Here is a 15,208-nt window from a genome sequence, read left to right on the forward strand (position 1 = left end):
TGATGGAGTGTGTGTTTCTCACAAATAGGTTCTCCATCTCTTTGACCTCGTCGTTGACATGGTTGAGGATCTTTCTGCAGCACTCTGCGCTCTGCTGGATCCTCCCCTTCTCTGTCAGGTCCTCTGGGGAGAGACAGGGAAAAAACAAAGGTGAGGAAAATACAGCTTTCACAGCAGAGCCCAAACTGAAGCCATAAATCACGAGAGGACACAGAGAACCTGGGACGGACAGTAATCGATTGTTTAAATGTTTTGCTGCCGTGCTTAAGTTAGTCCGCATTTATCCCTTGTTCTTCTGATACAGGTCGGCATTACTCTTAATCTACACTTTCACACAAACAGATAGATCATCATATAGCTGTCATAAAATATATAAACCCATGCATTAGTTTGCACGTTCTACATGAACACAAGACATGGAGTTATGAAAGGATCATTATCTGTCAGTTTTATTCACCTTTTCCTTCTTTAGTAAAACAAAAAAAGGAAAATGGCAAATACAGAGCAGCATTAGGATATATTCCATGAAACAATACAACAACATTGATTATACTGTGGTTCAAACACCTTTAATATATATGGATGCTATTTTACATTGTTGATGAGAACTGCTTTATTTTTTATGATTTTTTTTTTTTTTCTCAAGTGTCTTGGTCGGTCTAGTATAAAAAAAAGTCCAGTACAATTTTCAGAAAAATGTATAGTAACAATAGAAAGCATAATATCGTAACAAAACATTTAGTAATGTGTCCACTCCTTTACGCATTTTATTAATAAGCATAATTAAGTTGCATAACCATCATTAGTAAAAATCTAGGGACTCATTAAAGGGCCCATGTCATGGCCATTTCCACTGATCATAATTCCATTGTTGAGGTCTACTAGAATAGATTTATATTGTGCATTTTTCCAAACTCACATTGGTTTCTCATACAGCATCTCTGTAAACTACGTGTATTCACTGAATTTCACTCTCTGCCTTTAACGGCTCGTTGTAGCTCCAATAGCTCCAGCCCCCACCCTCCCTGTGAGCACAGTGTGCTCTGATTGGTCGGGACGTTGTGAATCGCGCTGAGCTCCGTGGAGGTGTGGTTTCCTTGTTTAGCGATGATATTGAGTAAGAAAAAGGTTGATAAATATGGGCTCAGAACAGTCTCATAATACACACATGCACACAGAAGGATTCACACTTGTATTTCATGATCCGCAAAAGGATCCACACTTGTGTTTTTCAATGCACACACAAATGTGTTCCGTTTCATATACATGTAAATAAAATCCAAATCCAGAAAAAAGTTTTACATATGTATTTTTGATCCTCACATATTTGTTTTCCGTTGAAATCCCCTGAACCTGCAAACACAAACCGCTTTCTGTGCATGGATCGCTGTGCATTCGTGTGTGGGTTTTTTGAGACTCCCCTGACGGTCACCCGATTCGTACTTGTAATCTTTTCTATCTATAGCCAATCAGATGTCTCCTTCATTCTAAGCCAATCACATGAGCGCGCCCCCACGAGGGTATGATTTCTTGCGTTCATGACACTTCATATACGCATGTTGCGCAGTCCGGAGCTGGGTTTCCGCGGACAGAATTTATTTTACCGGACAAATTTGAAACTTACCGGTGTTTCAATAATAAGAAGAAGAAGAAGAAGAATTGTGTAGCAGAGTTTCCCTTAACAGGTAATTACCGGACTATGACCGGATATGGCTAATAACACAAGAGTAAGGATAATCTCTTTTCCTCTCTCCCTCCCTCTCTCCTGACAGCCCGTCAGTTTCTCATGCAGCTCGCTAAAACTTCACTCGCGTTTATGTCCATATCGATCAGATCCAGCTCTCCTGATCGGCCTTTATAGAGAGCACCGATCAAACTATTAAGAGTGAATATCGGCCGATAATGACCGGCGGGGCTCCCCCCGTTGACAGTTCACAGTCTAGCACTGGCTTCGTAGTGCACTGATCGATTAGGCTAAGCTAACCTGTAGCTGCTCCCTCCACACTCACAACAACTTCATACAGACATAAATAAAGCAGCTGTATTCGCCATACAGGAAACACACATTTAAAACGGTTTTGCCTGCCGTTTTTGTGTACACAAGCTTTCATTAATGGTTCGGAAAGTGGCGCTGTACCTTAATAATATAAAAGATTGTATTTGCGTGCATTTCCTGTTCGGAAAGTGGCAATGTACTGAGAGTGGAGGTGTCCTGAGATTAGCGCCTGCAGGCAGGCTCCATGGACCTGTCAGCTCCGGACAGCGCAAAATGCGTACATGAAGCGCTACGTCATGAACGCAAGAAATCTACCCTCGTGGGGGCGCGCTCATGTGATTGGCTTCGAATTGAGGAGACATCTGATTGGCTATAGATAGAAAAAATTACAAGTACGAATCGGGTGACCGTCAGGGGAGTCTCAAAAAAACACGAATGCACAGCGATCCATGCACAGAAAGCGGGTTGTGTTTGCAGGTTCAGGGGATTTAAACGGAAAACAAATATGTGTCCATTTGGTTCCGGGTACCGCATGACCGTATCGCGTCATAGCTCTGGGCGTGGCTACTGGGTATCCAGACGTCACGATGCCCAGGAAGAACATGAGAAATCTCCAACGAGGCGTTTTGGGGAGGTCTTTTCTGTGTTAGAGTTTTACTCCCTACAGGGTGTACTTTGAGGGGTTTTGACTCTGCAGACCGTTTACATGCAGAAAAACCTTCATAACACACAAGGGGACGGGTAATAACCAGAAAAGCATGACATGGGACCTTTAAAATGTGTAAACTGAGCACATCTACACAAAAGTGAACGACAACCAGGCATAGGACACACACACACACACACACACACACACACACACACACACACACACACACACACACACACACACACACACACACACACACACACACACACACACACACACACACACACACACACACACACACACACACACACACACACACACACACACACACACACACACACACACACACACACACACACACACACACACACACACACACACACACACACACACACACACACACACACCTGTGTTCTTGGCAATATTCTCCAGCAGCAGCGGGTATTTGGTCAGTCTCTGCATCTCTATGGGAATGATGTCCTTCAGCTGCAGCCTGCGGCACTGGGGCTTACTCTCTGCCTCCTGGGGAAAGAAACACACACATTGATATACTATGTGCAGATATCTGACCCCTAACATGTCCATGCATCTGTGGGAACATCCATGTGTGTTTCTTTCTGTTAATCCTTTAAGAGTCAGTTTGTGTGTGTGTGTGTGTGTGTGTGTGTGTGTGTGTGTGTGTGTGTGTGTGTGTGTGTGTGTGTGTGTGTGTGTGTGTGTGTGTGTGTGTGTGTGTGTGTGTGTGTGTGTGTGTGTGTGTGTGTGTGTGTGTGTGTGTGTGTGTGTGTGTGTGTGTGTGTGTGTGTGTGTTTGTATATGTGTGTGTGTGTGTCTACCAGTATGAAGGAGTTGAAGCGTGGCTCTTTCTTCTGTCTGCTCTTGATCTGTTCCAAGGCCCACGACTGGTGACTGCAGATGCGGGCTGTCAATTTCTGGAACCATTCCCCCTCCGTACCTCCGAACTGAAACATACACACACACACACACACATGAAATTACACTGTTTTGTGAAAGCCAGAAGTAAAAAAAGGAGGGAATGAATAGATGGGCAGATGGAGAAAGAGCTGGAAGGGTACCGAGTACAGATTGTGATAAAGCTGCAGCCAATATTTTGCTTTCATACATAAATAGCATTTTAACATTTAGAAGCATAGAATAGGATCTTGGCAAAGCTAATGTAAAGTTATGTGGAAATTAAATCATTAAATCTGCACATATCCGTTGGAGTTTTCCCTAAAAGCAACAAACACAGACGGAGAAAAGTACTCCTAAAGTACTCTTAAGTACTCACTCTGTTTAGCACTGTGGTGCTGATGTGTGTGACTATGAAGTTATCTTCCTGACATCGCAGTTTGGTCAGGCTCTCCAGGAAGTTATCTGGATTCACAGCAAGAGAAAAACAAATCAATTATTTACATTTAACCAACTGTTTAACATTAATCACCCTATGTTACATTTACTGTATACTAATTACATTAGTCATTCAATATGTATATATTATTGTTTGTTATATCTTGGTCAGCTTTGTTTTACGCTCCATTTCTTTGTCTTTATAAGTCAATTTGAGATCAACCAAATTCAAATTCCTTATATGCACTCATACCTTACCAACAATTCTGAAGGAAACATTTAATAACATTTAATACTGATGTATTCTTCCCTTTCCAACTCTTATATTCTGTAATGCTGTACATCTAGCTGCCTTTATCACTGGCAACAAGTACACAAAACAAGCAGCTTTACACTCGAGGTGCTAATTTAGATTGACTGCATACAGGTTTGCTTTTTGCCTGGGAGAAGAACTCTAGCTTCCCATATGTCTGACTCAGGGAGGATGTAAACACAAATAAGAAAAGGCCTCTTTGTCAGCAGCACTCACAGTGCATTTCAATGATCTCATCCAGATTGGGGAAGATGGCGGAGAGATCGGTGTAGCTCAGGAGCTCCTCTCTCGCCAAAGGCCTGTAGAAGATCATCTGGAGGACACTCAGCATCCGCACATGGGCGTGCTCAGTTACAAACAACTCTGAAGGGGAGAGGGAGTTTGCACAACATAAGAGAAAACATAAAATAGGGATTGCCATAATACTGCAACCATATATCTGTACAGCTGTTTTATTCAATTAAAGGGGACCTATCATGCAAAATGCACTTTTGTACGTCTTTTATACATGAATATGTGTCCCCGTTGTTCCAGGGAACTCACCAAGTGTCAGAAAACACAACCCTCTCTATTTTCCTCCATACCCAAATCTCTAAAAAAAGGGGCTGCAACGGATCTGATAAAAACTGATCCAGATTTGAACACTGTCCTGACGTCAGGACGGTGGCGCTACGGCTATTGGGCCAACTCCACCAATCAGGAGGAGACAGCCACGGCCATTGCCGTTCGAAAGCGCTGGAGACGCTGTAGTACATATGCCAGGCCTGTAGGTGGTGCTGTTCTCACTGAATCTGCCCTTGCAAAAACAGAGCTAAAAAATGTCAAATTGAGCAAAATGAGGCATGGCTAAAATGCATGATCTGTTTGGTATTTTGAAAAAAATAAAGTATAAATGCCTTATATAGGTATGGTCCTATACTATATTATTCAAATATAGCATGATAGGTCCACTTTAAATTAAACTCAAATATATTTATATAGCCCAATATCACAAATCACATTTGTCTCAGAGGGCTTCACAAATCAACAAACATGAATGATAATGTAAAAACAACAAACATATCTGAGAATATAGTAAAATGACAAGATAAATGTGAAAATACCAATGAATGGGTACATGACACAATGACACAAATACAAAGGTCCATGAAGATGTTTAAAAGGGAGTTTAAACCAGTCCTAACTGTACGCTGTACGAAAGAGGAAAGTCTTCAGCCTACTCTTAAATGTGTGGACACTGCCTGCCTCCCAAATCAACACTGGAGGTTGGTTCCATTATTATTGTCATCATGTGCTGCATCATCTCTCCTCTCCTCACCATTAATGACCTCCTGCCGTTTGGTCTCCTTCTTGCTGAGGCTGGACAGAGCTTCAGGAGGGACCAGCTCCCTCCAGTTGGGCGGGTCCTTCTCGAACTCCAGGAGGCGGGGCTCCAACTCCTCCAGCTGGGGGGAGGGGCTGGTGGGGGAGTAGCCGGGCCCCTCAGGGGGGAGAACTGGGCCATCGTAACTAAGGAGGGAAAAGGAGAACGATTAATTGCACTGCTACAATACAATTCAAGTGATTGAACACACACTCTGGTGTCACTAGTGGAGGTTGCTAACCCTAAACAATAGCTGGTTGCATTTCTAAAAAAGGCACACCAGGTATGTGTTACGCTAGATAATATAGGGAAATGACATTACTAGCCAAAATATCTGTCAGATAAACTATGCACCATTGTTGTTATGTTTCCTGTAGCTCAGTTTAGCATAGAGTCTTACATCAATAGCTGCTAGTAGTTGCATGTTAGGATCAATATTACAAAATCGCAAAGCTATTTCACTATAATGACAATATATGAGGATTTAGGCTAAATAAAATGGGAGATTTTAATTACTACTTGTATGCTCAAGTAAAAAATGGAAAAGTGCAAATACCTGTAGGTTATCTGTTGCCCAGCTATGGTCTTATCATTGTATTTATTCATAAACTTTCAATCACACCACTTTAAATTGAAGTGTTTCTGTTTCCGGCATTTCCTCCCCTTGTACACTTCCGGGCATTATTTGCACAAAGACGCTCTGGACCTCCATGATGAAAAAGCAGCTTTCATCGTAAAGGTTGATCAAGAATAGCACAAAGATATATTGAAATCTCTGACTTAACTGGACCCCTGTTTTCTTACTCGATACTGTTTCATGATGTTCCCCTCGGACAAATGACCGTGTTGTGGATCTCCAGTCAATTATCAGGTAGTTAACTAACCCTTAATAAAAGGCTAAGACACTTCCTGCTTACTTAATGATCAACACTGAGCTCACTCAATAATCGTTCCCCTAAAGAGCGACATCACTGACCTTTCACTGTTTAACTGTTACTCACTATCTGTCGGTGCATTCACAGGTCAGCAGTGAATAATGAGTCAAGCCGTCACATTGATTCCTGAACGTTTTGTCGGCAGGAGGCAATGGGTATTTTCCCTTTCAAAATAATTCAGTTTAGATATCCTCATAAAGGGATCTACCTATGAGTTCTGAATGAGTTTGTCCCATAGACTGTATATATAAAGGTTAGTCAACTCTTTATTACCAATGATTCTGGGTTTTTTCTGATTCTTTTAAGAGCATACACATGTATTTATATTTTCTAACAATACCCAGTATCTTATTGCTGTATTTATTTTATATTCAGATTTTTCCTTTATCTTATCCTATATTACATGTTTATTAGGGTGGTCCTTAAAATTGAAAGTGGGAAAGTCTAAGCTCCAACCCCCAGAATTCATTCTATTAGTCAAGGAAACTCTCCTGGTGAATGTTTTCCTCAATCTGACAACATGTACCCCTCCCTCATCGACCTGGAAGTGTAGCCTCAGTAGCAGCTGCTGGTGTGGCAGCCCCAGGTCGATGAGGGAGGGGTACATGTTGTCAGATTGAGGAAAACATTCACCAGGAGAGTTTTTTTGACTAATAGAATGAATTCTGGGGGTTAGAGCTTAGACTTCAATTTTAAGGACCACCCTACGTGAGGCTAAACTTCAAGGTTGATGAGGGAGGGGTAAATGTTGTTGGAATTTGAATAAAATTCACCAGGAGAGTTTTCTTGACTATCATAACGAATTCCGGCGGTTGGAGCTTAAAATAAATGAATTTGAAAATGTACATGGCACGAAGGACCACCCTAATGTTTATACAGTGTATGCGCCAGGAACTCAATATATTGGCACATTTTATTTATCTTTTATCATAAATGTTACACTCTAATTGTGTATGTTCATAGATCTAATTGCACATTAATACTTGTTATGTTTATATAATACATTTTATTTTATTACCTTTTTTTACTCTAAAATCGATCAACTGTCATGAAAAAACTATTTCCCCCTGAAACTATTAAAATGTCTTAGTCTGATTCTAGTTAACTTATTTCTACATTTCCCTTGCACCAGTGGGTGACTTGCAACCTTCTCTTGCACTATTTCTATTTCGTTTTATGTCTTAAAGGGGACCTATCATGCAAAATGCACTTTTGTACGTCTTTTATACATGAATATGTGTCCCCGGTGTTCCAGGGAACTCACCAAGTGTCAGAAAACACAACCCTCTCTATTTTCCTCCATACCCAAATCTCTAAAAAAGGGGCTGCAACGGATCTGATAAAAACTGATCCAGATTTGAACACTGTCCTGACGTCAGGACAGTGGCGCTACGGCTATTGGGCCAACTCCACCAATTAGGAGGAGACAGCCACGGCCATTGCCGTTCGAAAGCGCTGGAGACGCTGTAGTACATATGCCAGGCCAGTAGATGGTGCTGTTCTCACAGAATCAGCCCTTGCAAAAACAGAGCTAAAAAATGTCAAATTAAGCAAAATGAGGCATGGCTAAAATGCATGATCTGTTTGGTATTTTGAAAAAAAAAAAGTATAAATATGCCTTATATAGGTATGGTCCTACACTATATTATTCAAATATAGCATGATAGGTCCACTTTAAGTTTATTGTGTGTGGGAATTCAGATTGAAATTGCTAAAACTACCCTAAAGCTATTTGACAAAAAAGCCTTTCAATTCTGAATATTACAACGGCTGCTATCATTCTGTTTTTGACAGTCTGTCCCTGCTGTGCACCTCTCAATCAGAGAGGCATTAAGAGGGGGGGTTTGTCCATCTTACGGATGGAGGTGGTGGGGGATGAGCATGACAGGTGTAGGCGGCTGCAGGTCCACATCGCTACGGGAACGGGACTGTTTGGCCCGGGAAGAGCCCCGACGACGAGAGGGGTGCCGGTCCACACGGGCACTCTCACTACGAGCCACTTTCCTACTGTAGGGAGGGAGGGAAAGGGGGGGGGGGGGGGGGCATTAAGGGAGAGGGGAGGAGGAATTGGGATAGGAGAAGAAGTCGGTGAGGAATTTAAGAGAGGACAGATGGATACGACGGAAAATGGAGAAGAGGCCACAGGAAGGACAAGGAGACAACAAGAACACAAATATGGAAAGACAAAGAAAATGCCATAGAATGGAAGAAGGAGGTATCAACAGTGAAGAAAATAGAAAATATCAAAGTCATATGCATTCAGTGTGCACAGAGATGTGTGTTAATCATGAGGGTAAAGAGGAGGAAACATTATTTTAGGTACAGCCAAAGAAGATTTACACAAAAAAGAGATATTGATAATGGAGAAAGAAAAAAATCATATCAACAGAAGACAGAAAAGAGTGACAAATGAATATGCATGAAATATGACATGCATATACTGGATAGAGTATGCTTCATATACTGGATAGAGTATGCTTCATATACTGTAGGCATGGTAGGACTGCATTACCAACACTTTCTACATGAGTAACACTGAACTAAGTACAAGAGTATGTTAGGAAGGAAGCCATGCCTTGCTTTGACATAAGAACTGTACTAGGCGTTCCTTTTACTGGTCACTTATATTAACATTTCTCCAACTCCACACACCGTGCATTCACATCCACTGCAAATAATCCAACTGATCTCAACAATCAAGCTTACTCCGATTCCTTCACACGTCGATACTTGCCACTTAGTGTGTTTATGTTGTGTATCAGGAGTGCATGCATGTATGTGTTGTTGTTTTTAGTCTGTAAGTGTGTTCTGTATAAGGCCTGAAGTATGTCCATGTGACTCAGTCAAGGCGCTGACACCCACCTTGTCTTGCGTCTGTAAAAACACGGGACACCACAATCGTTACACAGCCGCCTCTCACAACCTCTTATCACAGCAGCAACCATAACATGCATATGCACACCCCAACATCATGTACTAAACTGGTTGTAACCTCTGTCAGAGGAGCATGCCGAATGAGACGCCGAAGCCCCCCCCGGCAAAACATGTAACCGCACACACTGTGGAGACAAGCAGGACAAAGGACGGGCCCTGGCCACGACAGACGGAGACACCTTGGAAAGCACACGGGCGAGCAATACAAACAAGTTAGTGTCCATGTTGGACTATTAACTGAATGGCAGCAAGGTGTGAAGATTAGCGACCTTGTCTTAAATCTTGCTGTCGACTTATACGTCAATCTTAACTTGTTTTTTTGTTTATTTTTGCAAAGCTTTAGACAAAATACAGTTTGATATCTAAAATGGCAGACCTTTCACTGGATAGAAAGCTGCAACAGAGAAAGCCTCATCTGTAGTCAAGGCTATATCATCCGTTATAAAGTCGAGAAGAAATCACCAGACAAACCTGAAGTCAGATCTGCACAAACAATGCCTTCATATGCAACAATGAAGCTCTGTTGTAAACATGAGGAGATGCACAACAGGACGCACACAGAAACAGGACAGAGGTGTTAGGAAGAGAGCAGACGTGCCATGATGAGGAGAAAAGAGGGGAGAGGGCATGAGGGAGAGGGAAAGGCAGAGGAAGGGAACATGGGGTCCGAGTCCACCTGGCGAGGGTCCTTCTCCCACCTGCAGGCTCTGTTAGCTAGCGGGCAACAGGCAGCACGACAAAAAGCACACGGCAGGGACAGACTGCTGCGGGAGTTTTACCACGCTCCCTCAGCACGAGCACACGGGTCACCCCCCCCCCCTTCCCCTTCGGTATTATATCTCTTTACAGTCTTTACACCTTCCAGACAGTCTCGTTATCTGATCTTTTAACCTGTTGTTTCTTATGTTATGAGACCCTACACTGCCGTTATAACCCCTCTCCCTGGATGCTACTGATGTTATCACCATCTCCACCCTCCTCACCTTTCTTTCTCCACATTATCCTCTGCGGAAGTGTCCATGGGGGAGAGGGGCTCCCCGACTATCAGCCCTCCCCCGAGCCCGACAGGGGACACGTCCCCCCCTTCCGACTGGCATGGAGGCTCTAAGCGATTGCTTGAGAGACCTGGGAGGTTAAAAAAGGAGGCGAGAAAACACAAGAGTTAGAATTATTATAAAAGTTTGTTCTTTCGTCTATTAAGTGAAAATATATATGTCTTCAATATCTGTTTAGTTTATTTTTGTTTGTCTTTTAGTTGTAAAAAGTTTGTATCTAATTAAAGCATTTGTGACCCGCTCTATCGAAATCAGTCGGAAGTCGCAACGGCTCATTTCAAAATAAACGTGGATTTGCGTAAAAAACTAGTTTGGGTGTTTTGTTTGATTTTAAATAAACAAAGTCTTGACTTTCAGAATATGAAACTTTTATTTCCAAAATCACACGATAAATACATGTTTGAAGCTTGTAAAGGGAAGATGACAGCTCTCACTCGCACTCTGCTGTTCCGCAGCGCTGCTTCCCCTCCCTCCCTCCCGCTGAACTAATGAATGTAAGGCGTATAGTAATCATAGATAACACGGCAGGGTCCGTGAGAGTTTGTTTTCATCTGATTTCAACTAAACAAAGTCTTGGCTTTCAGAATATTAAACTTGTGACGGCCTAATTACAAGCGGAGAACGGAGTAACTTGACGTCACAGCAGACATAACAACAGCCGGTGTTTCTCGTGAGTGTTTTCCCCGGGAAACAAACACAATACACACAAACGCAAAAATACACAAACACACACACATTCACACACACACATACACTCGCGAGCTTCCCCCAGACCAGTAATCCAAACTAAAATATCTTCCCTCCGTACTACTTTGATCATTTATTAGCCGCTAATAATCAATCAGATCGATGGATTCCAGAGAGGAGGAAAGCTAGGAATCTCCTCTTTCCAACAGTGTATACAAAAAAAGTTTTTTACATTTCAATTTTTTTACATGAAAAACAAATTCCTATTTTCATACCTCAAAGATGTCATGCATTCCTGACATACTCTTTATGTGCAGAAACATATAATATTCAAATCATAGACATTTTTATGATAAACGGTAAGCGACTAATAAACTAAAACATTTTAAGAAAGCAGGTCTAACCGAATACTCAAAATGAAATGATGCATTAGGTGCATGCTAACAATTCAAGCTAAAATAATGAACATGGTTATTATTATTATACATGTGAGCATTATCGTGAGAATGTTAGCATAGGATTTTTACGCTGCTATGGACAGTCTTGCACTAATGTGAATTTCTCAAAGATATATATATATATTTGTTTTTGTATTCGGGATTGTGGGAAACGGTATTTGGATCTCTCTGTCTGTACAAACAAACTGAACGATTGACATGAAGTTGACTTTGACTTGATAGGATGTGCCATTATACAGCCCTATTATTGACTTCAGTCTTGTTCCTCAAATGATCAGCAAATAATAATAAAATGGCTGTCTGAAATCAACACATACAACACAGTCTAGTCAAAGCAGGCTTACCGTCCCCATGTGAAGACTCAGGGCTGTTGATGATGCCGAGGTTGTTGCCTGACCCATCATTGACCTCCAGCCCAGGCAGGAAGGAGGGGCTTCCAGTGGAAACAGACTTCCTGCTGGGGGCTAAAGGCATTGCAGAGTCAGTCACGGACCCTCTGCCGGGACCCAGACCCTTACGCTCCGGATTCACCTTCTCCTTTTCCGCTGAAGAGAGAGGACAAGTTTAACAGAGTTGTAACAAAAGAGGAATGATGAACCAAAAGCACGTCAGTGAGTGAGAAAGGGTTTTTGTGAGACAGACAAACAAACAGGATGAGTATGGTGCAATCAGGCCTCTGTGGTAAATGAGAGGGTTAGTTCAGAGAAACACCCACAACCCTGGAGACGATGCACCATGCGGGAGGTTTTTCTGGTGATTACAAAAACAACAAGACAGCTAATTCGTCAAACAACCACCCTGAAACACAGACTCATCTACACAGTACCCCACCCAGGACTCCCAGGTTTAATTTGGGACATGCAGACATGCTGATGGGTTGATTAGTAGGGATGTGACCATCCTACAGATACAAACTCTGGACGTTTAGTACCTTCAGCATCCGTTTTAGGTTTGACTTCAGCTGTAACAGGAAAGAAGGTCAGGACAATGTTCTCACATCCAATATCCAAATTCAAAGATAATACATATATTTATTTCAAAGGCCAGTGATACATACTTTTAAATGTCACTCACATATAGTCAGAATTTGAAATATTACACACAAAAAATGTAACCGTATCAGTGGCGAGCCGTGACTTTTATACCTAGGCCCTCTGACTCCCATCCCTTCCCTCGAAAAAAAAGAAGAGTTATTACGTCACAGCGTATACTTCAGCGGAATATCAAAACAACGGCCCGGGGTGCAAAACGCATCAATGACAGCGACCCTCTACCACAACAAACAACACCTGTAAATAACCCAATTTGTGTTCTTTGACATTGAAAAGGATATTGCATTGTGTTAGTTACTTTCGTTGCAGTTGTATGTCTTAAGTGTAATTTGGCACGCTTTTATTTTGAAGGCGAGTTTACGCTGTTGACAGGAAGTTGTTGTTGCTATGGAAACAAGAAAAGCTTCACAGCGGGCGGAACTTGTCATAAAGTCCGCGATAATAAAACCCACCCATTTAGAGGGAAGATATGATTGGTCAATTGTACTGTCATTTGACATTACTCTCTCGTTCAGTTACTATAGCGGGCCCTCTGTGAATTCACAGCTGGACCACCAATCAGCTCCTATCTTCACAGTGACTCGCAGAGACGAGCTTCTTTCATTTAACCCTTCACATTCAAACAGAAACTCAATAGGCAGATTCGAAGGATTTATTTATTTGGTAATGTTATTTTAAATACAATTAAATCAAGTTATTTTGGTAAAATTATTATTTTCTTTTTTTTTATGTTTTTAAATATTATTTTGTAGAATATCTTAGAGGGCCCTGACGGCTCGCCACTGAACAGTATAATATAGCTCATTGTGTGATGTCTCTTCAATAAGACACCAAAAGCAGATACTTACTGTTGCCTGCGATCCAGCTGGGGATGCCCGGAAACACTCCTCTGGGTTTAGCCTTTGAGGATTCATCCCTCTTGTTCTGGAAAGACAACAAGTAAAATGTGAGGGCTGCAGAAACACAAACGCTTCCCCAAACGGGTCGTATGAGGACAGGGGAATGTGTGTATTGTCTGATTAATCAGGTTTCACTGACAGAAAGGGGATGTTATTATTCCACAGAGCTGATTTTATTTTACCTTTACCAGTTTACTCCTGAAGAAACCTCCTCTGGACTTCTTACTGTCCACAGCTCTGGTTTTCACCCCGAGGTGCTTCATGTAGTAGGCCACCGCTGAGAAGATGGATTGGCTATGGGAGGAGATAGAGAAAGGTATTCATTGGTAATTCATGGTTATGCAACTGTCATAGATGATGGGTTCATTCCTTTATACATGGAGAAATAGTAATAGTGTTGTTTTACTTCATGTAAATATATAGTTAAATGGATAAAGTTTGAAAAAGAAACAATAACAGAAATAACACACAATAATAATAATATTAAATAAATACATACATAAAATATATGCCACTATGAGAATATAGAAATTAGAAAAAAAGCAAAAAAACTTAAATTAAATAAGTGGTATAATAAATCTTTGAATTATAAGAAGATAAAGAAAATACAAAAAACGTATTAATTTTTTTTTCAACTACTATATTTCACACTAAAGCTAAAACGTATAATTGCATAGTTTCTGGTGTCACTGATGCAACAAATGGAAAAGTGCAGTTTGTTAGGAAGAAAATGAGATCATCGAAAGGGGGAAGAGGGATGAGGCAAACTGAAGAGCTCCAGACAGGGAGGAGCGGGAGAGAGAAAGAGTGCGGAGGAGAGAGAAATGTGAGGAGTTGGGAGGGAAAAGGACTGAGGGGGGAGCGTCTGGGGATCTGCGCTCAACAAAAGCACAGAGTCTCAGTTTTACAGAGCAGGATGAATACCCTGGGTGTTTCTCAATGTCAAGGAAAGCTGCTCCAGAGCCACTATTTCAAGGATGCTACGTCATCCAGTCCCGCCGAAGGACTGTTCCAATGTACAGGATACTTGGAATTCTACCGAGCCCGGCGTACTTCGTTGCGGGAAATCTCGAGGCTGCACATGTGTAGACCTTTATATATACGGGGTGTTTCTCAATCGCGAGTACGCTTGCTTGGTAGCACATGTCTGCCGAGCATCTTGCTTCAGAAGCGAGGCAAGAATCCTTCCTGGCATTCGGAAAACGAAGAGTGTAACACGCTAGCAAGTGTGCAGGTGTGCGTCATATGAGAGGCCCCGCCTTACATCTTCCGCCACAGATTTGGGGAAATTGGTCCGTGCGCAAAGCATTGTGGGGATTTTAAGACCGCGGAGTCTACACATGTGCAGCCTCGAAATTTCTCGCTACGAAGTACGCCGGGCTCGGTAGATTTCCAAGTATGCTGGAGATTGGAACCGTACTTCGGCGGCACTCGATGACGTAGTATGCTTGAAATAGTGGCTCTGAAGCAGCTTTACTCGCGATTGAGAAACACCCACAGTCTATGGTGTAAACTCC

The 15,208-nt window shown here is 42.0% G+C and overlaps 1 protein-coding gene across 5 annotated transcripts in view; it reads right to left on the minus strand.

The window, feature by feature from the left end:
* arhgef1b (Rho guanine nucleotide exchange factor (GEF) 1b) overlaps window positions 1-15,208 on the minus strand; it is a 52,844-nt gene that overhangs the window by 8,612 nt on the left and 29,024 nt on the right. For 2 of the 5 annotated variants that reach the window (XM_034123974.1, XM_034123975.1), the window contains exons 9-21: window positions 13,874-13,985; window positions 13,641-13,716; window positions 12,672-12,701; window positions 12,085-12,285; window positions 10,524-10,665; window positions 9,469-9,480; window positions 8,464-8,613; window positions 5,627-5,817; window positions 4,525-4,671; window positions 3,937-4,022; window positions 3,482-3,607; window positions 3,053-3,167; window positions 23-123 (exon numbers count right to left, since the gene is read on the minus strand). In XM_034123974.1, coding sequence (XP_033979865.1) covers window positions 23-123; window positions 3,053-3,167; window positions 3,482-3,607; window positions 3,937-4,022; window positions 4,525-4,671; window positions 5,627-5,817; window positions 8,464-8,613; window positions 9,469-9,480; window positions 10,524-10,665; window positions 12,085-12,285; window positions 12,672-12,701; window positions 13,641-13,716; window positions 13,874-13,985 — 1,489 coding nt within the window. The remainder of the gene's footprint in view (window positions 1-22; window positions 124-3,052; window positions 3,168-3,481; window positions 3,608-3,936; window positions 4,023-4,524; window positions 4,672-5,626; window positions 5,818-8,463; window positions 8,614-9,468; window positions 9,481-10,523; window positions 10,666-12,084; window positions 12,286-12,671; window positions 12,702-13,640; window positions 13,717-13,873; window positions 13,986-15,208) is intronic. The other 3 variants (XM_034123977.1, XM_034123976.1, XM_034123979.1) reach the window with 3 other exon arrangements.

This window comes from Trematomus bernacchii, unplaced genomic scaffold (assembly GCF_902827165.1).
Source record: "Trematomus bernacchii unplaced genomic scaffold, fTreBer1.1, whole genome shotgun sequence".
Lineage (NCBI taxonomy): Eukaryota > Metazoa > Chordata > Actinopteri > Perciformes > Nototheniidae > Trematomus > Trematomus bernacchii.